Source organism: Pteropus alecto, unplaced genomic scaffold, assembly GCF_000325575.1.
Source record: "Pteropus alecto unplaced genomic scaffold, ASM32557v1 scaffold71, whole genome shotgun sequence".
NCBI classification, from domain to species: Eukaryota; Metazoa; Chordata; class Mammalia; order Chiroptera; family Pteropodidae; genus Pteropus; species Pteropus alecto.
This window is the reverse complement of record NW_006433024.1, coordinates 5,275,225-5,299,199: the sequence shown is the minus strand read 5'-3', so window position 1 is coordinate 5,299,199 and position 23,975 is coordinate 5,275,225. Positions and strand designations below refer to the sequence as shown.

General features: G+C 33.8%; 2 protein-coding genes across 2 annotated transcripts in view; one reads left to right on the top strand and one right to left on the bottom strand.

Moving 5' to 3' along the window:
• ANO3 (anoctamin 3) overlaps positions 1-23,975 on the bottom strand; it is a 330,657-nt gene that overhangs the window by 47,793 nt on the left and 258,889 nt on the right. Inside the window, exons 14-15 of the mRNA XM_006908142.2 lie at positions 19,646-19,742; positions 13,141-13,201 (exon numbers count right to left, since the gene is read on the bottom strand). Coding sequence (XP_006908204.2) covers positions 13,141-13,201; positions 19,646-19,742 — 158 coding nt within the window. The remainder of the gene's footprint in view (positions 1-13,140; positions 13,202-19,645; positions 19,743-23,975) is intronic.
• MUC15 (mucin 15, cell surface associated) lies at positions 941-11,814 on the top strand. The gene is made up of 4 exons (XM_006907978.2): positions 941-996; positions 6,927-7,654; positions 9,588-9,737; positions 11,654-11,814. The coding sequence occupies exons 2-4, from the start codon at positions 6,940-6,942 to the stop codon at positions 11,812-11,814; spliced, it is 1,026 nt and encodes a 341-aa protein (XP_006908040.2). The 5' UTR covers positions 941-996; positions 6,927-6,939.

Below are 23,975 nucleotides of genomic sequence, written 5' to 3'. Positions count from 1 at the left end.
CCCAGAAAGTGCAGTTTCACTCTTCTCCCTTTCATAAGCCGTGAAAGGAAGTGAGGAAGTATGCCAGGTTGTTATTCGACTCTAGTATTTAATCAAGCATTTCCCGAGCACTTCTGAAACTCTCCAGCTTCTAAATTGAGAATAAAAGCCGGGAGAATACAGGATGGAAACTACTTCATCCAGAAAGCTCCCAGGATTACTCAGGATCATGTGGCCATTTTCAGACAGGACCGAGTTACTCCTCAAACTCCTGAAAGTCAGCAAAAAAACTCCATCTGAATCCTGGTGATTATTTTTAACTTAAAGCTTACAGCTTTCTCAAGGATCCCAATACACACTAATTCATCTTGTGTTCAGCAAGATGAATTTCTATAAAATCAATTTCAGTGCACTGCAGACGGGCCCTTCACTACTGACTCCACTACATTTTCTCCATTTAGGTTTTAAGTACATAAACAGGGTGTCCTACTATGGGAAATATTCATTTCTGAGTCAGGAGAACACCACACGTCCAGCACACAGTAACAGGTGCAGGGCGTGGCTCTTTTTGGTTTCCTCACCTGCAAAGGGAGAACCCAGCATGTGTCAGAAATTCCTGATACACCAGAAAATGTTACCAAAGTCTCTGTCCTTTTTTTTACGACAAGAAATGAATGCCCCTTGTTTGCCACCACTCAAGACAACTAGCCTGCCCCGAAGTCAAGACAATCAACCTATCAAAGCTGGAGGGTTGGACTTGTTTTTCTTAGGCCTGAATGAGGTGGTATCTTCATGCTGACAGCTGAGAAGCAGGTCAGTCAGGTTCCTGGGTACTCTATTACACAAGCAAGGTACAGCCAGCCCTACCTAATTTTCTTTCTCTGGCCCCCCCGCCCTGCTTAGTGGGACGTCATCACACTTAACTCACCCGCTTTCTCTAAGGCAAGACAGACTTATTCCAGCCAGGACAGCTGTGGTATTTCAATTCCTGTTTGTAAATGCCTCCTAGACCTGAAGGTAAGTGTGTGCCAGCTGCTGGGTTACATAGAATTCTTCCTTCCCCATCTCTGTGTTTGTCTGTTTCTCTCTCTTTTATTTATTTTCTAAAGAGAATCAAAGCAGGCTCAACTTTTGACAGAACAGTCTGGCAAGTAGCTACAGAAAACTGTATAAGGAGAGGTAGTTGTTTCATTGAGTAATTACCTTCCAAATGAGCATTTGCACTATTGAATTAACTTTAAGAACTACTGCCAAATTTACTAGGTGATAAAACTAGCTAAGAAACTAAAATAACTTTACTTAAAACATATATGGCTATGAAAGAGTTTCCTTAGGCCATACCTTAGTAAAAATTTCAAAATATTTAAAATAGAAATAGTGAATATAAATTGAATATTTAGATTTAAATTATGCATTTGGGCTTAAAGGTTGTTGCTAAAGTATTAGAATATGATAGTTTTTGAAAAAAAAATTAATACAATGAATTATATTCCCAAAGACTTTCTTTAAAAATTGGCAAAATTTTGTGTATATAATTACTTATGTTCCCAAATTACTTAGCATGATATATGTACATGTCTACCACTCATTGGAAATCTAAAAGCCTAAATAAGTTGCTACAGAAGACATCCTATGGAACAAAGATGTGAATAAAGTTTCTTGAAATTATTTTCAGTTCGTGGCTATTTAAGACTCCTTTTATTAAAGGGGACGTAAGTTTACCATTCACCCACTTTCTACTGATCCACAGAGGCTATTTTTACAATGAAACTTGATAGAAGGCTGAAAGCCCCATGTTTGGGAATTTGGGTCCAAAATATTTCTTGTAGAGACACAATCTTTCTTTTTTTCTCAGCTTGACACTCTTTAACTTAATTATTTCAATATTAACATTTATGACTGAGAATGTCCAAGTCAGCAGGGAGTATGACATTCTATATATTTTCCTGGATTTATGCAGATCTTAGTTTTTTAATTAGAATAATGTTCCCAAACTTGAAACTTTTTTTTTTCCTGAAGGAAAGTCAAGTGTTTTTTTTTTTTCTTTTTTTCCTTTCTTTCTTTTTAAAGCAAACAAAAGTGAAGTGATATGCCTAAGGTACTCAGTACAATCCTACTTTATGGCTAATTATGTCTTCTCACCTGTTCAAAATCCTCACAAAAGAGGCGTTATAGAGGCATAATTCCTTATGTCCTCTTTTACTGTAGCTTTCATTTAGGTTTTTGAAAGGCCACTCATAGTAACACTCAGCCTCTGCTTGGGATATTGGCTACATGTCAGACTGAGTTTCCTGTGACAAAGACAGACAAAACCCATCTGACTCTGTAGCCTGAGATCTCTAACAAGAAGTAGTCAAAAGAAATTGAGAGAGGTACTACAGTGTCTACTCTTCAGTAATTTTATTGCAGAAAGATGTTTTTATATTATCCCCTTGGTGTGCCCGAAGTAATGTTTTTATTTAAAATTTTTGATTTTGATGGAGTTTAGAATGACTAGCATTTCTCTTCCCTTGCATGGGTTGATTACCTGACACAAACCAGGATACCTCCTCATTTTCAAAGCTTGGTTTAAAATGGGTATAACTCAGTTACAACAAGAAAACTGAGCAGGATAATGAATTTATGCATTTAAAGAGAAGCAAAATTATGCACGGAAAGTGTGGATTTGCTTCCCATAATGGCCACAGTTTTTTCTCTCACCACCTTCTGCACCCCTCCATACAAAAGTAGTAATGTGAAACCACTTTTTAGTGCCAACACCAAAGACAGGAGAGAAAGTGTTCATTTTTCTCCGTGTAAAGGAATTATTTTTTTTTAAAAAAAGTGAAACTCACATTCTCTTAAAGTATATTTTAAGTTGTTACATACTAGAAACAATAAAAACAATATATACAGAAAGATTTAGAATCTGTGTTAAGGTATCACAAAGTGGATGAGAATCCTCTTTTTCTGTTCCCTTTATAATAATTCTAATCTTTGAAGTTTTTCAAGTTTGTAGTGATCTTAGCTCCGTTCCTATGTTATACCCTCAAAATTCCTCTTAGGAGTTTCCACCTAGGGGCAAGAAAGGGCAAAGAACAGAAGGGGAAATGATAGTGCCTGGTTCTCCTGATCTCTCCCACTACAATTTCATTGTTCTTTCATCCCACCTTCTGTCTGCCTCTACACTGTATCTGGCTGACAGATGAACTTGAGCACACACAAGTATGCCATCCATCATCCAGCATAATTTAGCTTTACGTAACAAGGATATAACACAGTTTAAGTATTTAAAAGCTACAGATGGGGAGAGGCTGAGAGGCAAGTGCAAAGAGAAGGAATACGGATTTCATTTTATTGTCCTCTGGAGCTTCTGTGACTCCTCCTCCATTAGCCTTTGCTGCTTACAATGTACTTTCTGTTCAGATAAGAATGGAATCAAACTTAACTAAAGTTGCTTAGTCTTTGCTCCAGCAAAAGTCCAGGGCTGGGATTCTAAACCGTTGATGGCTTCAATTCCTGGCTGCTTCTATCCTTTTAAGATGAAAGGACCTGAGTAAAAGGTGTAACCTGGTTTCCCTAGAAGCCATGGAGCAGAAGCAAAGTTGTCCCTTGCTGCCACATCAGGACAACAGAAATAAATCAATATTCATAAAAGCCTTACCCGCAACTGTATTAATTTTGAAAAAAAACTTTAAATGGTATTCACAGCACACTGTCTTATCCCTCTCTTCCCTTTCTTTTCTCTGGGGATAAATTATAGCCAGTAACAGAACGCTTAGCTCATTTGGGGTATTGCTACCTCAGGTTTTCACATTGCAATCTAAAGCTGAGTGAAGGGTAGAGACATCCCCTTGGTGGTTCAATGTTAAGAGTAAAATGAAATAGAACAACAAAACTCACTTTGTTGACTCTTGCTTGATATGTGCATTCTCATTACGGGAAGGAAGCGAAAGCTCAGTGCCATGTTCCTCGTGGCATACTGAGAAAATTATAATAGCAAAGGGCCGCTTTTCCTTCTCTGGTGACCTCTTCATTAGGAAGAGAAAATAATCAGAAAGCTCAGGTATAGGGAAATCAAATCAAACAGCATAATGATGACAAGATGGGTGGCCAAGTACAATTCATAAACCAATCAGATCACTGGCAGGACCCAAAGAAAAGGCTATAATGTGTGCCGTGAACCTGACAGAGTTCACAGGAGAAAGGTGTTTCTGAAAAAGCATGTGTGAGTATTTTAAACCTAAATGGAATTGCATTTTAAAAGTGCTACATATGGCATCAGTTTAATGAAATGTTGGTGTTCTATAGGTCTTGGGGATAATCATTTGTGTTTTGTTAATGTTAATCTGTAAACTACAGAGTAAAAGTGTCCATCTAGAAACCATATAGACAATTGTTCAGATTTTCTTAAATTAGGATATTTAGTGTGTTTGAGAGGCATTTAAGGTAGAAGGCCCTATTTTCCAAGTGTTTAAAAATGCCATTATAAGTTACTCTGATTAAAATCATAAAATCTGAAGAAGGCATGTTAAGAAAATGTTGATAGGAAAAGGTTCTAAAAAGCAGCCAAGTACCAAATATTAGATTCCTTTGTAACTTTTTACACAGATGAGTAAGATTACAAGCTTTAATGGCAAGGTTTGAATCCTAACCTTATCTCTCAGTCACTAGCTGTGCATCTTTGCACGCATTATTTATATTTTTCTCCATTTAATCATCTGTAAAATAGCATTAATAATCCCTTCCACATTGTTCGATTGTAAGAATTAAATGAGAAAACGTGCAAAGCATCTGATATAATATATGCATAATAGCAATATTTTTCCAGGTATATTAACAATCTTTAGTATCTAAGTCAACTTTCTTGGTTATGACAGAAAAGTGAATGTAAAATAAATAAGCAAAATTATCACAAATACAGATACCTATGTAATCCCTACCAGATCAATAAACAGGATATCGTGAGCATACAGAAGCCCTTCCATGCCCACCCAATTAATACTATCTCCATCTTTCCCACAAGTAACCACTTCCATTCTATTTTTTTTTTTTTGCCTGTTTTTGAACTTTATATACATGGAATTACACAGTACAACTGGCATTTTAGGCTCTGTGTTTGTTAATTTCCAGAAATAAATATCACACAATTAATTATCCAATCTGTTACTGATGGATGTTTAGGATGGAGACACTTGTAAATAATGTCCCTATGATTGTTCTTATATTTCTGATTGCCTTGATTTTTAAATAGCCTTTCTTAAGTGATAAGCATAGGACATGACAGATATTATATCTCTAAAACCTCGGGATTCCACAGGTATGGACTGCTTTGCTAAAAGCTTTTGAAGAAAAAATTATATCAGGATGTATTATAGATATATTTAAGTTGTGCAATTATGTAAGAAATCATTAAATAAAGATGGGCGGGGGACTGAAAACCAAATGATAATCATAAGGAGTGCTTAGAAGTTCCTCAGATCCTAATGAGAAATCATCAAGAACTTTTAAGAAATAGCTAGTCATATTGGACCTAAATAATAGCAGTAGCATATCCTCTATTTTGTTATCTTAGTGATCCTGGAGGCTTTTAGTGAAAAGTAAACTCTAAGGTTCAATGCAAAATACATCAGTTTTCACTCCATTGTTTGAGGAGGAATAGTTTAATTTTTTTTTTAAAGAATAACTTTTTCAATTAAAACACTAAATTTTGGCACCTAATTAGGTAGGAGTTGGAAGACTCGCCTTTCAGTGCTGCCTTCTGCATTTACCAGCCTCCAGCTCTAGCCACTCTGAACTTCAGGTTCTTCATCTGCAAAACGGGGATAATACAAGCTATTCTTTTTGTTTCATGGGATCATTGTGATTATCAAGTGAGATGATATTGTAAACTCTGTAAACTGTAAGACACGAAATATTATTATATTTTAATAAGAAATAAAAGTTAATATCTATTAACTGCTTAATTTAGGCCAGATACTGTTCGGAGTACTTCTAGCTAAATCATCTCATTTAGTCCTCAGAACAACAATGTGAAATTGGTATGTTTATGTTGATGATGATGATGATAAAACAATTGCTTGTTATGATGATTGTTTTTCACAGGTTATTTATCAGCCATAATTTTAATATAAAACTAATTTCAAAACCCTTTTTCCTCTGACCTTCCTACCTATGAATTTGGGGAACTTCCACACTTAAGAGGCAAAATGATGTGCCTGGATTGCAAGTCAGGACCATGACTCCAAACCCTAAACCTGCAACTATCTAGCTAGATAAATTTTTCTACACACACTTCCAACCAGACTCTTCATTTACACAATAAAAAAATATGATTAAAAAATCAAAATCTAAAAGTCTTTCTGATTTTCCCTAATTTAAAATTAATAGAAAGAAGGGCATCATGAAGTGAAAAGCCTTGTGAAAAAAGAGATGTTAATTTCAAATTCAAATAACTCAAATTAGGCATTAAAATCTTTTCAAGTGACTGACTCAAAGTGGTACATTTAATATATATTAAGTAACTTCATTTTCATAATAAATATGCCAAATTACATCTTTGTAAAGAACATGTTTTCTTAAATAGGTCGAAGAAATCAGCCAGCTCTATATGTACTATATTTACAATACTTTAAAAATTTTACTTAGCAGTCCATATATTGTTGTGTGTATATTCTAACTTGTTCCTAGTTAAATGATCTTTAAAATAGTGGAGAGTAGTGTCTGGCTTGATACAGGTTTTGCATGGCATCACTCTAGAGGAAGGAAGAATAAAATATTATCCAGAAAATAGAACTCAATTATTGTAGTTTTAGTATATAATTCAAAGAAAACAAACTTTTGGAATTAAGAGTATGGTATATCATCTCAGCATTATGTCTCCAGATTTTTATCACTTTAAAGATATAAATCTATTTTTAAAAAACCTCAATAGCTTAATAATTGAAAAGATTATTATTTTCTTCCAGATTTGTCTTACTAATGCCTATATCAAAGAAGGCTACAATGTTGACCTCAGCCCAAATTCTGTCGATTTCAACCTTGTTTAGTTTACTACTACTAGGAAGCCATGGGGAAGAACATCTCAAAATAACCACAACACAAAACATCGCAGAAGGCTTAAAAACAATGGCGAATAAATCTGTTCCTTTGGAAAGTGAACCGAACTTAAAATCAAATAAAGAAAACATAGAAACCTCTAACCCCGAAGCAAATAATTCCTCTCTTTCGGATCCATCAAATAAAATCCATGAAACAACAGATTTCGTCAATAATTTGCCAACAGACAACTCTTCCAGGAGTTCGAGACCCATGCCGATATTTTCCACAAGCCCTCCCTTGACCCACAGCTTTGTTGCTACATCGCCTCAGAACTCATCTGTAGCAGACGAAAATCCTCTATCAGTCTCAGCACCTCCCAATGCTACATCTGCTGTGTCTTCAGAAAAGTTTACTTGGTCTTCAGTCAATGTTACCATGAAAACTCCTGATAACAATTCTACTATAGTTAGCACCTTCTCGTCAGCACCAACTGCCGTATCTTTGAACCCCATGACAACAGAACCAGATGGATGGCCTCCCATAACCAGTGATAACTTGGCGGGGTTTACCCCCTATAAGGAAATGACTCTACAGCCCACATTAAAATTCACCAATAATTCAAAAATCTTTCAAAATACATCAGACCCTCAAGAAGGTAAATATAAACAGATTTTGTTTGAAATAATCTCCAAGTAAATCATACAGATTACATCGAAGGAAAGTGTCAGACAAGAAAAAAAGGAGGAGACTGCAATAGCGCAGGTGGTTCTCACTTCTAGTGTATACTGATTTAAGTTCTAAAATCCCTTCACTATTTTCAGTGAATAACATGACTGACCCTATAAGTATGGGAACAGATGAGGCAGTGGGACAAAATAAGAAGTAGGTTAGGCTGAAAAGAAATAGAGACTTAAATATTGATACAGTTTTCAGATACTGTATAACAGTTTTTACTGAATCTTAGAAAGACTACCAGAAATTTCATATGCTTTTAGGAATACTGTATTTAAAAAATATACATATATGGGTTTTAGCAATTGAATGAAATAAATTTATAAATTATCTGATACCACATAGCAATCACAGGAAAACAGAACGTTGATATTTTTAAAAAAGTAAATAAATTCAGCAATAGGAAATCCTCCTGAGTTTTTAGTTTAATACCTACTGACCACCAGGAAAATGGAATTTAGCCGTGAGTATCACAAGAAAAATGTATTAGGGAGACATTTTTATACTTCATTTTTAGAGATTACATTAAGCTTTAAAACAATGTAAAAAAGACCTCTAATACTTAATGAAGAATCATTATGTTTTATTTTATCAGGTCTCTGTTTACTTGAGATTAAAAAAATACTTTTTTTTCCTCATGAACTCACCAATTTTCAATGTAACTTATTTATAAATTATATTATGATGTAAACACCAAATCCTATATACAAATTCCTATTTGAAAGTTGTTGCTAGTATACGGGGAAAGTTTTAAATTCTGAAATCTAGGCTTTACGATACACTACAATCAATATATTGTATATATATATATTTCATTCTAGCTATAATTTTATCACACATAATTTGACACACCATTTCACTTACACATACTGATATTCCATTAGAAATATTTTTAATAAATATTATCTTTCTCTTCCTAAATTCTACAGACATATTGAGAACACTGAGTACTTCTACCATTGCTCTTTAATTAAAACAAAAAAAAGTTAACTTTGCTTCCCTTTTATTTCAGTAATAATTTTGCTGTTATCTTTCCAATGTGAAGGCTAATTTTTTCAATAAATGGGGTTTCATACAGAATCAGAGATTCTATAAGACCCCTTGTCTACCTAATTAGTAAGCTTCTTGAGGAATTTTTAAAAAAAATTAAAAATAAAATACACTGAATATGAGTGTAAGTGAATATGAGCAGTAAGTTTATTGATGACAGTCTTCAAATAAGGTACTTGGTAAACGGGATGATAGAATGAAATTTTGGGTTTTCTTAAACTCAGACTTACACATCTGTTCCTGATGTGCAAGGCATTATAAATATCTTTTGTTATTTGTTGTACTTGAAAATATCCTTATCAGGATATATTGCCTTTTCCTTATAGTACCTTTTCGCTTGGAGTTTTGTGAATTTATTTTCTATTATCCACTTTCTCCCTTAGTTTTTCACTTTTGAATTATGTAAACAAGGTCAAAATTCATTTCATCATTCAAATTCATTTGAGATTCAGAGTTGACTAAAAACAATATAGCATTCAAGAGAGAAAGGATGTCCTAATGGAGCATACACATGGCATTTCTGTACTATCGGTGTTGATAAGTAATGAGATACAGTTATAAAACTAAGAGTTGGAAGAATTTTAAGGCAATTCAAAATTTAAAGTATTGTTTTATCGGGAAGTATATTTTATCAATCTATTTCAAATACTCAGTACTTTATAACACACACACATTGTCACCTTTAACGTTTAAAAAACATTGTTAAACATTTTTTTGGTACACATAAATTCTATATGTATATATTTCTGTTCTTTGAATCATTTTTTATTTCTTACCTATAAATTATTTTTTTTGTTGTTCTCTAGATAATAGAAATACAGGCGTTGTATTTGGGACCATTTTAGGTGCTATTCTGGGTGCTTCGCTGCTTAGTCTTGTTGGCTACTTGTTGTGTGGAAAAAAGAAAACTAATTCATTTTCCCATCGGCGACTTTATGATGACAGAAACGAACCAGGTAAGAACAACTTTCAGAACTTCGCCTGCACACAGTGGTTTTAATTAAGTGAAAATGCTAATGGTCACTACGTTTTGTAGAAGGGATTCATGTGACAAAAACAGAGCAGATTTATTCTGATTTACTCTCTGTTTATCAAATAACATAACCAAAATAATTATGGACCTGCGAATAAAATTTTAAAGATATTTGAAATTGTTGCTCATTGCATGACAATTGGCTTTCAATAATGATCCTAGAACCTAAAATATGTCTATAGAATTGGAAGATAATGGTATGATATGAAGAAAAAAAATGGCCTGTTTTGTTAGCAAGTAACTGCAAAGCCATTCATTGCCATCATTGGATTTATTAGTAGCAGTAATTTGAACAAAGATGAATTCTAATTTGGAGCTTTTCCCAAGTTTCACAGACACAATAGCTCTAAATTTATTATTTTAATAAGTCCCTAAAATAGAACTTCTATAAAGTTGCATATTTGGGTACATAAAGTCACAATATACCTTAATTCAGGAAATTTCCACTTCTGTGGTGGAAAAGAACTATAATACCTATGAATAAGAATGTAACTGCTAAGAATAAAGAACTGAGCTTGATCTTAATAATACAGTGTTTAGAAGAAAAATGAAATCACTTTGAATGCTTGACTCATCTTTTTTTATACTTTAGGAAAAAAAAAACACACACACACACCCAATTTCCTTCTAGTTTACATAAGGGACTCTTGCTGCCATAAAAGTAGTTAAATGTCCCTGGTTAGTCCCACTGATAAAGTCATGTTGATTTCTGATGCATTCACTTTGTGATTGACATATACTTCTTTTCAGAACCAAATCCACTTCTTGGAAATTTAACTGAATTCTGTCTATGGGTTTCTAGCAATCCATATAAACCAAAAAGTGGCGGTTTTCAAAATTAAAGGATAAGATTTTGAACAACAAGGGTTTCCAAACTTATTTCTTAAAACTCAGAATTTTTTCTTTATCTATACTCACATACAAAACTCAGTCTATTAAGTTAATATATTTTAAGATGTTGTTATTAAGGCATAAGAAAATAACTCAATCACATCACCTATTTTCCTCCTTTAAGACAGATTTGTGACACTTCTCCCAAATCCCTAACGTTCTAGGAGATCAGTTTGTAAACAGATGGCTTAAGGAAAAGGTAGGATATGAAGATACCTCACTGAATAATTAGATTACTAATCTAATTAGTAATTAGTCACTGTTTTAGTATTTAAAAGTACCTTGTGCATGCCAAGTTTTCTTTGAAAATAAATTCAAAAGCATTAAGAAAATAATAATTGGCTGTTTGTTAAAAAAGAAAAAATTCCTATATTAGTCAGAAAACTTCAGTTGCAAGATATCTTGGATTTATCAGAAGGAAACATAAGCTTCTACAAATAGTTTGCTCTGTCTCCACGTTCAAGGGCTCAATTATAAAGATATGGAGACACGTGTTAGAATAATGACACTGGTTTTAAAATTAACACTCTTAACTTTTTAAAAGTTGTTGTTGTTGTTTCTTTCTTTCTTTCTTTTTTTTTTTACCACAGGGAAAAAAATCAGAGCATATTGACAAGCCCCTGAAATCCTGAGATTCAAAGTCAATGAGGAATTTATCTATATTTCATTATACAAAGTAGTGCTTGACTCTTGTGATCTCTTCATTTGTTCCTTTATTTTTGGTCCACCAGAACAGACATTTTAGAAGTTAAACTGTTCCCTTGGTCTTAGAAAGAAATGTGGCTTGAAAAATATCTACTTATTTAAAACTTTAAAATATCTGAAAAGCCCATATAAAAGATAGACATCTTATCTAGAACAATTCCTATGGTCTGCCACATGCCTAGGCAAGTATCTTTCAGACTGTTACTATAAAACAAATTTTTTTGTTGTTGTTACTTTTTTTAGTTTTGCGATTAGACAATGCACCGGAACCTTACGATGTGAGTTTTGGGAACTCTAGTTATTACAACCCAACTGTGAATGATTCATCCATGTCACCAGGACCAGAAAATGCACGAGATGGCATTCCTATGGATGACATACCTCCACTTCGTACCTCAATATAAAACTAAGGAGAAGAAGGCTTCAGATGGCAAGTGTTCATCTACAACCTGGCCTTTTTGCAAGCCCAGCTTCCAAAAGCTGAAACAAGATCACTGTCATGTGGCTTGTGCCAAGAACTGTAAAGCATGAGACTAGTATTGGAAATATAAAGAGAGGATAAAGCATCCAACAGATTTTCTTTCTTAACATTTTTGGATGTGCTGAAGTAACAATTGAGTAACCTTAATTTGTATTTTGGTCAATTATTTTTTCTTAGTAAGAAATGTTTGTGGAATCAAGTAAGACTAAAACACTTCACCTCGATTGCCATGCTTGATAATTTAATTTAAAAAATCCTTCAATGAACATGGAGACCCAAAACTATCTTTTCACTTTTTTGGGGGGAAGGAGGGCAAAAATCAATGGATTGACTCTTCACTGCTCCTTCTATGGTCCTAATGCCATATATCACTGTTGACATTCTATTGAAGGAATTTATTTATTTTTTTTAATTTTTGACTTAAAGCTAAAAAGCGTGTATGGCACAAAATTTCCCTTTCTGGAAAACTACAATAATGGGAGTAAGAGACCTATATTATAGTACATTTTAAAGTACTATATTATAGTACTTTTCTGGATCAGCACATACATAGTCAAGACCTTGAGCTGCCAACTTGACAATAATTTTGCATTCAATAGGGCCATGGTAGGAAGGCTGAACTAAACCAGGAAAGTAATTGCTTTTCTTCAAAGGGTGGGGGAATTTCGACCTATTCGATTTACTTTAGGCATCAATTAATTGGAGACTTTAAAAATTCAATGAGAAACATGGTGAAAAAGTCAGCTAAACCATGTACCTGAACATAAGTTTTACAGTTTTAAGATGTTAGATAGGAACAGAATTTATTATGTATCAGACATTATTGCTCAATCACATATGGAATAGATTCTTCATCTCTAAATATATTAAGTATAAGGTTAAAAATAGATGAGTGGAAATGTTAAGCAAACAAAACATTTTCCGAGTATCACTTTCATGATGGAAAATTTAAGAAGCTTAATATGGATTCTAGCATGTTTCAATTTGTTTTTAATTACCACCTGCTTTTGGCAAGAAAAAATATTCTCCTTAGTACAGGAAGGTCTGAGGCTTTAGGGATCAGAGGATTACATGAAGAGGTAAATTCCCAAAGAATCAGTGAATGTGTGAAGAGGGCAAACAAAGCAAGAGACTTTATTGTTGAATTGATATGTGATGTATGTGGACATGCGCATGTGTATATGAAGAAATACAACAATAGTCTTAGAATATGAGGGCTAGGAAGTAAATAATGGAAGAACATACTTACCCCATATTGCCATAAAAATAGCAAAGAAGACTGTCCCTCCATTATCAAACAAATATGTCACCTTAATGGAAAACAAACAAAACTATTAGTCATTCTGTTGTTTATAATAATCCAGTGATTGCTATTTGTTTGTATTTAGGTACTCTGATTTATTCTCCCAATGGAATCACATTATTTTACAGTTTGTAAATATAAAATATTAGGTCATTTCATGGATCCTGCAACTATTTCATGTGATTTTCTCATGGAGAAAGTTAAGAGATCAGCATTTTCCCCCTTTTCTTCTCTCTTCCTTTTCATTCCCTTTGGACTCCACCTTCATTTCTTCTCAGAAGTGGTTTTATTTCCAGAGGAAGAATCTGTGTGCCACAGAGAGTCAAACTACAGTGTGAGCTGTAGGAAGTTAGCTTTCAGTTGAGGCATACCTAATTGGAATTTTTTTTTGCAAAGCTTCCAGGATTGAGGAAATAGAAAAATGCAGAATTCCTCTAGTGAGCCTGTACTGCTATGGAAAGGTATCACAGTGTTCCTACTCTCTGATGTCTTTCAGAATGGTCCATAGGTCCAGTAGTGGCTATAAGAGATAATGAATTCCATTTTGTTATTTTTAAGAAGTTTCATAAATCACTGAACATGTAATAGTCCAAGTGTTTTTGAATCAGACATCACCTGAAGTTTTATAAAGAACAATGTACAGTTATATGATGTTATTAAATACAATTTTCAGGGTCACAAGGATTGTTTGATTTTAATAAAGTGTAAATTCAATTGACCTTTGCTTCTTTTCATTTGAATAATGTTCTCATTATATTTATAAGTTACTGAGGGAGATTAAATGGATACAGTCAAGACAATACATGTTTGGCAGTCATATAAATACCAAAGAAACTATAAAGAAAATAGGTGTGCTATCCTCACAGGAGAGGCTAAAGAACATTATTATAAAGAAAGTGAGAAGAAAATGTTGTCTTCTTTGCTAAGTTTACAGTTCAGAGGCTGCTCAGTGTGGGTATTTAAACAATATTGACGTGTATTTTAATTGTAACACCTGGAGCACATTGAAAACAATATGTAAAACAGATAAAAGTAGGGTGTATTTTCCTATAATGTAGCATTATTGAAAATATCATCACACAAAAGATGTGCTCATTGTGATGGTATGTGGATAAGCTCAAGCTGTATTTGTTGGCTCTAAACTTCTATGATTGTTAAAGTTTGAAGTTTCTAAAAGTGCTATAAAAATTGGTTTTCATAAGGATCATCAGTATATATTACATACATGAGAGAAAAAGGACCATAAAGAAATTCTCCAACAGAGCTCATAAAATTCTACCCAGCAGGGGAATTCATTTTTGTTTCTAAGGCAATCCATAGTGATGCCTGCTGCTCCCAACCAGCTGAATCACTGTCTGCTTTCCTTTATAAACAGACCTGGTGCAGGAAACGGCCTTTTAGAATGTTAGAACAGGGACTTTACAAACGGGGACTTAAAAGTGGCTCTTCTCTGCTCCAGAAACAGCCACACTTTTATAAAAGTGCAAGTAAAACTCCATACTTAACAATTGTGTTGTATGGGCATTTGTCATCATTCATGCAATATTTCCCTCGAAAAAGCTTTTTATTTTTTTTTCTTGCTAAGTTTGTTTACAAATATTTCAGGCATTTTTTAACTCAATAAATTAAAATGTTAACTTTTTAGAATGCATCCACGTGACACTGTGTTATATATATATCCATACAATGTGAGATTACATACATGTAATGGGAGATAAAGCTGGAATGATAGGAAAGACTTCAGAACTTGCCCCAAGGAGGACTGTAAAAGTATAAAATCACTGTGTTAGATCCACTAAGCTATTACATGTGGGATGTGTTATGATATGAGAGACCATGGAGATGAGAAGAGCAATTAGAAGCCTGTAGTTATAGCTTGAGGTGTTAAGGGCTTCATTTAGGATGCTGACATAAGAGCTGCTGAATGAAAAATGGGGAAGAGGGAGAAATAAGAGTTAAGCACAGTGTAGATGGCTCAAGGTTAGATCATAGGTGATTGGCAGGAGAATAAAGCTGGAAGAGGCCTTCTGCCTAATAGGAAAGGAATACCTTCTCCATAAAAAAACAAACAAACAAAAAAAAAACTCCAGGTGAAATCACAAGAAAATTCCCAAAGCAACATAATAGACTTTTTGAAAAGCAAAAATAACCTTATCCTATCTATAAATGTGCATTTGCAATGAATTATTATATTAGAAAACTAGCTTGCCTTTTTGCATAGGGAGACTTATAGGAAACGTTTTATTCAACATTGTTGATGTGAGTAGGGATAATATAGGAAGACAGAAGCAAACTGAGCCTCAAACAAAGCTGTGTTTAAGTACAAATGTGCCATTATCTTTGACATCTGATTTCTCTTACAGACCTGAGTGTGTCTAGAAATCAATAAATGTGGGTATTGTTTAAGGAGATAAATTTCTTATAGGGTTGGAAGCTTAAAGTCTCTCTCTCACCTTCTGTAATTGCTAGCTTTCTCTCTAAAATGGTTTGATGGATTGAGAAAAACATAAGGCTCTAGAAAATGCCAATTATACTCCAGTAAAGCTTCCCTGGGCTAAAGAGTATAACGTGCCTCTTGGGCAGATTCAACCCTGCAAACCAGGCTATTACAGGGGGAGGAGGTTGGGGTGCAGAGATTCAGAATTTAGGCTGGAGTTCAGCCCTCTCTGACTTCCTCAGTTCTTAATTTTTGGACAGGGAAAAATCATGCCCGTTGTACCTGGGCACAAGCTACATCAAATGTGCAAAATTCATCAGTTCCCCCTCTCCCCCAACCCATTACTCATTTAGGGCACCATCTTTTTAAAATGTGCTCCCAGGAATCAGAATCTCCTGAGATGCTTGTTAATATGAAGAATTTCTAAACTTAACCCTTGAGGCCCAGAAATGAGCTTTTAAACAAATGTTCTAGGTAATTCTGATGTATGGTCTTACACAGACTTTTCCATGACGTTTCTTAAAGAAGAAACACCCTCTGTCCTATTTCTGTTGTAGCCTCAATGTCGATATGAGTTCTGAAATTCTTACTAAGTATTGAATAAATGTATGTTGCACAAATAAAAAATAAAAACTCTAGAAACTAATAACTATTATGAATAAAGTTAACTTTAAGAGTTGAGTCATTTTTAGAATTATGTGAAAAAAAAACAACACTTCTATTTAATGATTTCACCTTAAATGAGAAATCCTAGCTTAGTGTGGTATCAGGTGTTTTTAAATGAATGTGTAAATATCAAATTACTTAATTGCAAAAATTTCTCAATTCTCATACTTTTAAATATTAAAATAGTCATCAAAGAAAAAAATTTAATGTACTTAAATATAACTTTTATCACTAGTTTTTTTTCTATGAAACACATCTTTGAAATTATTAAGAGAATAATTACATGGAGACACATATTTTTCAATAAATGTGGCAGATATAATTTCCTATTACTAGTCACAAGTGGTGATTGACTCCATAAGGAATCAAAAAGTTCCTAGATGATGTGGCTAGGTGATTGTGCAGCTAGATGCTCTACATTGGTTGGCTCATTTCTTTGGTAAAAATCTTCTCCATTATTTCTGACACTGCCCACAAAGTAACTTCTAGATGTTTAAAGATGTAAACTATATTAAAAAAAGAATGTTTATTTTCATCCAATAAATGATCAATTTAGATTTTTAATGTATAAAACAGGTAGCTACATTTTATCTTAGTCAGAGGAACAAACACAGGCAGGACAAATGAAATATTTCACCCGGATGGGCTTTATTTCTTTTATTATTCCATGAGGCAATATTCTCCTCTGCAAGCTACGTTGTCCACCCTTCTTACAATGGTTATTAAATGAATTCTTTCTGAATCTTACCTGTCCCTGTGCATATTCTTTTCTACCAAGAAGAAAGAGGGATGTAGATACTGCATGATGGCAAAAGTCCCTTAGATTTAGTGTTTTCTTGGACAGGTTTCTTCATTTTATCACTCTGTCATATGTGGATGTTTCTTATCTTTAGAGTTCAGATAATGCCAGTGTATTTTATTACATCTGTCCAAGTAAAAGTAGAACATATATATGAATTTGTTGATGTCCCTAAGGATGTCATGTGTCTGAAATTCATGGGCTGCGAGAAGCACATGTGTATATATATCTAATAACTCTAATATACTTGGCTTTTGCAAAAGTGTTGAGAAAATGCTTTCCAAAATGGGCCATCTTTGTGGAAAGTTTAAAAGATTTCAAAGCTAGGTATACGTTGGAAGTTAAACCATAAACAAACAGACTTTTTATGTCTGTTTGTGAATGTCATGCATTCATGATAAATAATTCAAAAGCTAATTTTACTAATTTTGGTCTTGTAGTAGTAGCATATTGAGTGGCTTTTGATTTTATTTTAATTGATTTATGGGTATAAAATTAATTAATTACATAGAGACTTCTACTTCTGAGCAAGACGGAATAACAGTGATTGATTTTATCCCCGTTCTGGAAACAACCAAAGAGTATACAAAAGATACAAAGCAACAGATTTTAAGACAATGGATGTTAGGCAATGAAGGGCAATGTTCCCTGAGAGGTAGGAAGCCAATTAAGTGACCATTATGATTGCCTCAGGTTACTGTACTGAGTTACCAGGGTGCAGAGAGGGACAACCCAGACAGTGTGCTTCAATGAGCATGCATGTGAGGAAACTGCCTGAGGGAAGGAGAACCATCTGAAAGGATTCGAGGTAACAGTGTAAGAAGCTCACGCAGAGACAGCAATAGCACCTATTCCTAGCGGCCAGACTAGAAATCCTCATTATTCACAATGCATTGGGTAGAGTACACAGAACAAAGGATCTTGCTTTTATTGTGGGCAGTAATGCTAGGTAGAGCACTGCTGTGAGCCCATTTCACAAATATTTTTTAATCTAATTTAATTTATTGGGGGCAGCATTGGTTAATTATATAAGTTAGGTATGCAATTGTATAACACAAATCTTAAAATCAAGACCCAAAAAGGATTAAATTTATTTTCCAGGAACTAAACCATACTGAGTTCTCTCTATATACTCTATATTAGAACAGTTCAAATTAAAACACTGAGGATACTAAAGATTAGTGATACTAAACATCACTAATTAAATTTATTTTCCAGGAACTAAACCATACTGAGTTCTCTCTATATACTCTATATTAGAACAGTTCAAATTAAAACACTGAGGATACTAAAGATTAGTGACTATATGGAAAACTGGAACTTTCATACACCACTGGAGGAAAAGTCAAATGGTATACACGCTTTGGAAAATAGCTTGGCAGTTTCTTTAAAAGTTAAACATTCACCTATCATATAATCCAGTTATTTTACTCCTAGGTATTTACCCAAGAGAAATAATAGTACTTGTCTATAAGAAGATTAATAGATAAATGTTCATAGCTGCTTTATTTAAAATGGAAACAACTCAAAACAACCCAAAAGTCCAGCAACAGATGAATGGATAAACAAATTCTGGTATAGCCATATAATGCAACGCTACTCAGCAATAAAGAGGAATGATCTACTACTGAAAAACATTATGCCATGGATGAATCTTAAAATATTATGGTAAATGAAAGAAGCCAGAAAAAAATCATACACAGTATAATTCCATTTACCAAAAACCCTAGAAAGTACAAATATCTACAATGACAAAAAGCAGTTGGTTGCTTGGGCACAGGGGTGAGGTTGGGAGGGTGGGAGGCAGGGGATTACAAGAGGGTATGAAGAAACTTTTGCAAGAGATGGATATGTTCATTTATCTTGATTTTGGTGATGGTTTACTGGTATGAATATATATATATATATACACACACTCACATATTTATTTACTTTAAAAATGTACATTTTATTATATGTCAATTATACTTTAATAAAACCATTCTACAAATAAATAAGAATCATTATAAAGTTCAGTTTTTTAACCTTATGTGCATGTTGGAATCACCTGGGAAGTTTTAAAATATGCTAATCAATGTCTAGATTTCAAACCCCCAAATTCTGATTTAATTGCTCTGGAGAGTGGCTTGGGCTTCAGCAGTTTTAAAAACCTTCAGGTGATTCAGCAATCTGAGAACTTTGGTATGCTATTTCATTTTCTCTATAAAATTAAAAGTATTTTAATTTCATGAATCTTAATGGAAGATTCAAATGTAATCATTAGCAAAAATAATCATCTTCTCCTAAAAATAATATAGATATCATTCCAAGTAGAAGTTTGTGTCTATGATGGTAATAGTCAGATACAAAAACAAAGACAATGATATTCGAATAAAAATATATTCGCTTTGTAATTGCTGCAGAGTGATGTTTTATTCCGTTGTCAGTGATTGGTTGTTAAACTCTTGGGGATATTAAACTTTGGTAAAAAGCAATTTACTGGAGGACTTTTTACTATCTGCTTCTTAGAAAAAGTAGAGCTCAGGGAGAATGTGAGGGTGCACACTGACCTTGGCATAGATACAGCTTTCATTGAGTCTCTGTAGTGAGCAGTTCTTGTCACAGAGAGGGCACATGAAGACTTCAGTAGCCTTGCAAATTTCTTGGCTTGAGAAATCAAAGAAGAAAAAGAAAATATGAACCTCTGCATTTAGGAAGGTGCCTGGGCCCTATGAACAATCCTGTGGGAAGCAGAAAGACAGAGAAGAAAAGAAGAAATAGAAATAGTGGGGAGTGGTAGACAGGTAGGGAAGAACTAAAGATTATGGCTCCAACTTGAAATTTTAAGATATTTGTGATATAGAGGTTTCTGTTTGCTTCTTGTTTTTGGAAATCTCTACCCAGATATTATGATGATCATAGGCCATATTTTACACTCGGGAGACACTTAATGAGGCTTTGTTGCAAAGACACTTTTAAACATGATTTCATGGCACACAGGATCATCTTGGGAAGAATATCCAAAGGAGTTTTAACCAAGATCACAGTCTTGGAAATAGCTGAGCTGGAATCAAATCTGACTATTCTGATTTCTTAAGTCTATTGACCTTTCCCCTGGATTTTGCTGTCTTAGAATCACCAAACTGAACAGCATCCATAATTCACAAAACTTCATAAGTCAATCGATACATCATATTCAATGGAAATTTGAGGGAGTTGATTTTTGTGTGTGTGTGGTTGCCTTGACTGACACACACTATCATAATAACATGACATAGTTTTTATTTACTGAAATATATCCTCTTAGAATATAACTTTATAATATTTGTCTCTTCAATTTTATGCCACTACATTTTAAAATCTCAGCATATACCGTAGATGACTGTGATAGGAGCAGGGCATCAGAAATTTCTCAAATTTCTGAGTTCACAGCATCATATTTTTAAAAGGTTTGTGCCTTTACTTGTCACACATGGTTCTTCCCGCTTAGTATCCCCTAAATAGATTATCATTAAGTAAATCTGCTCTGAAAATGTTAAAAATAATTTCAAGATTTTTGAAAATATGTCTGGAAATGTAACTGTTAATAAAAATTTAATTGACAGTGTTTCTGGTAGGATTTACTGGTTTCAAAAATATATACATTCAAATGAAGCAAAACAGAATGCATGTGTATTTCAAGTGCTGGATGTATATAATCTCAAGCCAAAATTGGAATAAATATTAAGAACACTGTATAGTAATACAGTTCTTTACACTGAGCAAAGATGGGTTCATGTCAATTGAATTTAGTTTTCACTGAAATCTCCTGCAATGGTATTTATCTCCACAACTGAGAAGAAACTGATGTTTAAGTGATTTTCTCAAGGTCATACAGTTAACAAAAGGCACTTCAGGGAACTGAGTTTAGGTTTTTCTGATTTTGGGTCCAGTTCTCCATCAACTATAACGTATCTAAAAGAAGGGTAAGTTTGTTTTATATTAAAAGAACTTACCTATCAAAAACTAAATTATTAATAATGATAATGATATGACAAGTCTTACATATACTATAGTTCTCCCACGTTTATACCCATCATATTTCTAGTAATCAGGATGTCTATATGAAATGAGAGGAAGCATATAAACCATATATTTTTAAAAGACCCAAAGATAGAGAATACCTTTTTTCTTAATAATACTACTAATTTGTAAGAACGAGAAAGAATTAACACACTTCTTAAAGGAAGTTTTGATTAAAATGGTCTTGCTATCATAATTCATTGTGTTTCAAGAATGAGACAATGTGTCCTGCATTGAAATCTCATACTAAAAAGGCATTAAAATTGGTTGATACTACATCACCTTCCTCACTTTCCAAATGGTCAAACAAAAGCACCAAATCTAGAATTCCGGCCACCAGATTGAATCCTATTTTTAATTCTAGAATAATTAAACTTATTTTCTATAAGTTTCTCAAAGTTTAACTTGATACGTAATATAAAATATATTACTCGATTTTGACAAAGTATTTTTTTCAGCCTAAAATAAGGGATTTGAGACTAACACAAATGTCTTTGACTCCACTTAACCACTAGAGGGAGGAAGAGTGCCCAGCTTGTCAATTTCTTTTGCGGAGTCTGATAATATAAACCACCACTGTGGCTTTCTTTTGTTTTATATATACTGTTAGATATACAGATCAAGGGCTGATTCAAAGGAAAAAAACAATTATCATCATTTAAGATAATGGAAGGCAGGTCCAATTTGTCTATTTTGGCATGGATGTCTGGTCCCTCTCCAGGGTCTTGATGCTTCCTGTGACAAAGCACATAACATGATGTTTGGTGATGTCCATTTCGGGGACTCGTGAAAATGTTAAAGTAGGTTTAAGAGAAGGCAGTGTGAAAGCATGATTAAAGCATGGATTTTAGAATCAGATATAATTATCAGGGAAAAGCAAATCAAATCATGAGGTAGTTCATATCTGTTAAGATTGCTATTATCAAATAAAACAAAATAAAAGATGACAAGTGTTTGCAAAGATATGTAGAACTTGGAACACTTGTACGCCGTTGGTGGGACTACAAAATGGTGCACCTGCTATGGACAACATTGTGGAGGTTCCTCAAAAAATTAAAAATAGAATTACTATGTAATCCTATAATCCCACTTCTGGATAGATCTGTCTCTGGCTCTCTCTCTCCCTCTCTCTCCCTCTGTCTCTCATCTCTATCTCTAATCTACATCTACATCTATATCTACATCTATCTATATCTATATCTATATCATCTGTATCTATATCTATATCTATATTTGGAGAACAGAGATCTCTCCAAGATCCTGATATATAATAGAACTGAAATCAGGATCTTGGAGAGAAATTTGTTCTCTGATATTCATTGAAACATTATTCACAACAGCCAGGATATGGAAATAACCTGAATAGTTATTGATAGGTGAATGGATAAAGAAAATGTGATATAAAGGTACAGTAAAAATACTATTCAGCCTTAAAAAAAAGAAGGCAATCCTGTCATATGTAACAACATAGATGAACCTGGAGGATATTATGCTGAATGAAATAAACCAGTAATAGAGGGACACTATTTTTCATGATTCCGTTTATATTAGGCATCTAAAACAATCAAAACAGTCAAATGCATTGAAACAGAGTAGAATGTTGGTTGCCAGAGAGTAGGGGAGGGGAAAATGGGGAGTTGCTGTCCGACAGGTATAAAGTTTTAGTTATGCAAGATATATCCTAGAAATTTGCTGTACGATATTGTGCCTATTGTTAACAATACCGAACTGTGCACTTAAAAAATTTTTGAAGAGGACAGATCTCATGTTAAGTGTTTGTACCACAACACACACACACACACACACACACACACACACACACACACACATATCAGATAGAGGTTTGAAACTTAGTTTATCTTTAATCAGAGATATTATCCTGACCAAGTCACTTACCTCTCTGAGGATCAATTTCTTCTTCTGTATGGAGGTAATATCTAACTGGGATATTACATAAGAGATATTAATAATGTGCCTGGCATTTCATAGGCACTTAATAAATGAAAGAAACCCTTGCTGCTAATGCTGTTTGCCAGGAGAGGTTTTTGAGAGGTCCTTTAGGACGCAACAGCTTTTGAAAACCTGGTCAATACTGAGCCGCAGCAATTTCTGGTGAAGTCTAATGCTGAAGCAGAAAGAATGGATCAGAAAGTTGGGGTTTCAGCTCTTTGCCCTAGACCCCAAACCCAGAGCACAAGAAGTAGGCCATATATGTCTGCTTGTTCATTTTCATATCCCTGTGATATGTCTTCTCCCAGGCACAAATTTGACCACATTTGATTATGTAAGGTGAATGAACACATGTAGATATATACATATATATGCATGTAATAAATAATCTACAACTTGATTGTTACATAATTCTATAATTAACTGCAGGACAATATATGACTTTAATTTATATGAACATAGCTGGTAGAAACATAATGAATATAACCCAGTCCTCAGATTTTTAACATTTTGTATTTTTTGCAATAAACAAAAAGAGCTTAATAAAATTATACTAAAAGTAACACAAAATAAAAACCTGTGCCTTACCCCCACCCACCATGATCACCTCTACAACTTAACCACGTCTGACACCTTGAATGGAAAAATTCAACTCTATGAAATTTTGAAAGTCAAGATATTCAGTGAAACTTACCTTGGTTTAGAATAGAAAGTCTGACAAGATCTTAATTACTGTGTGACAGAAGTGGCAGGAATATAATACCATAAAGCACCGAAGAAAAGAGTTTGCTAATGTCTTTTAAAAAACTCCTTGTATTAAAGGTTAAAGAATACTTATTTCATACAAAAGCAGCCTAATTTACTCCATTGGCACATAAATCAATAGGA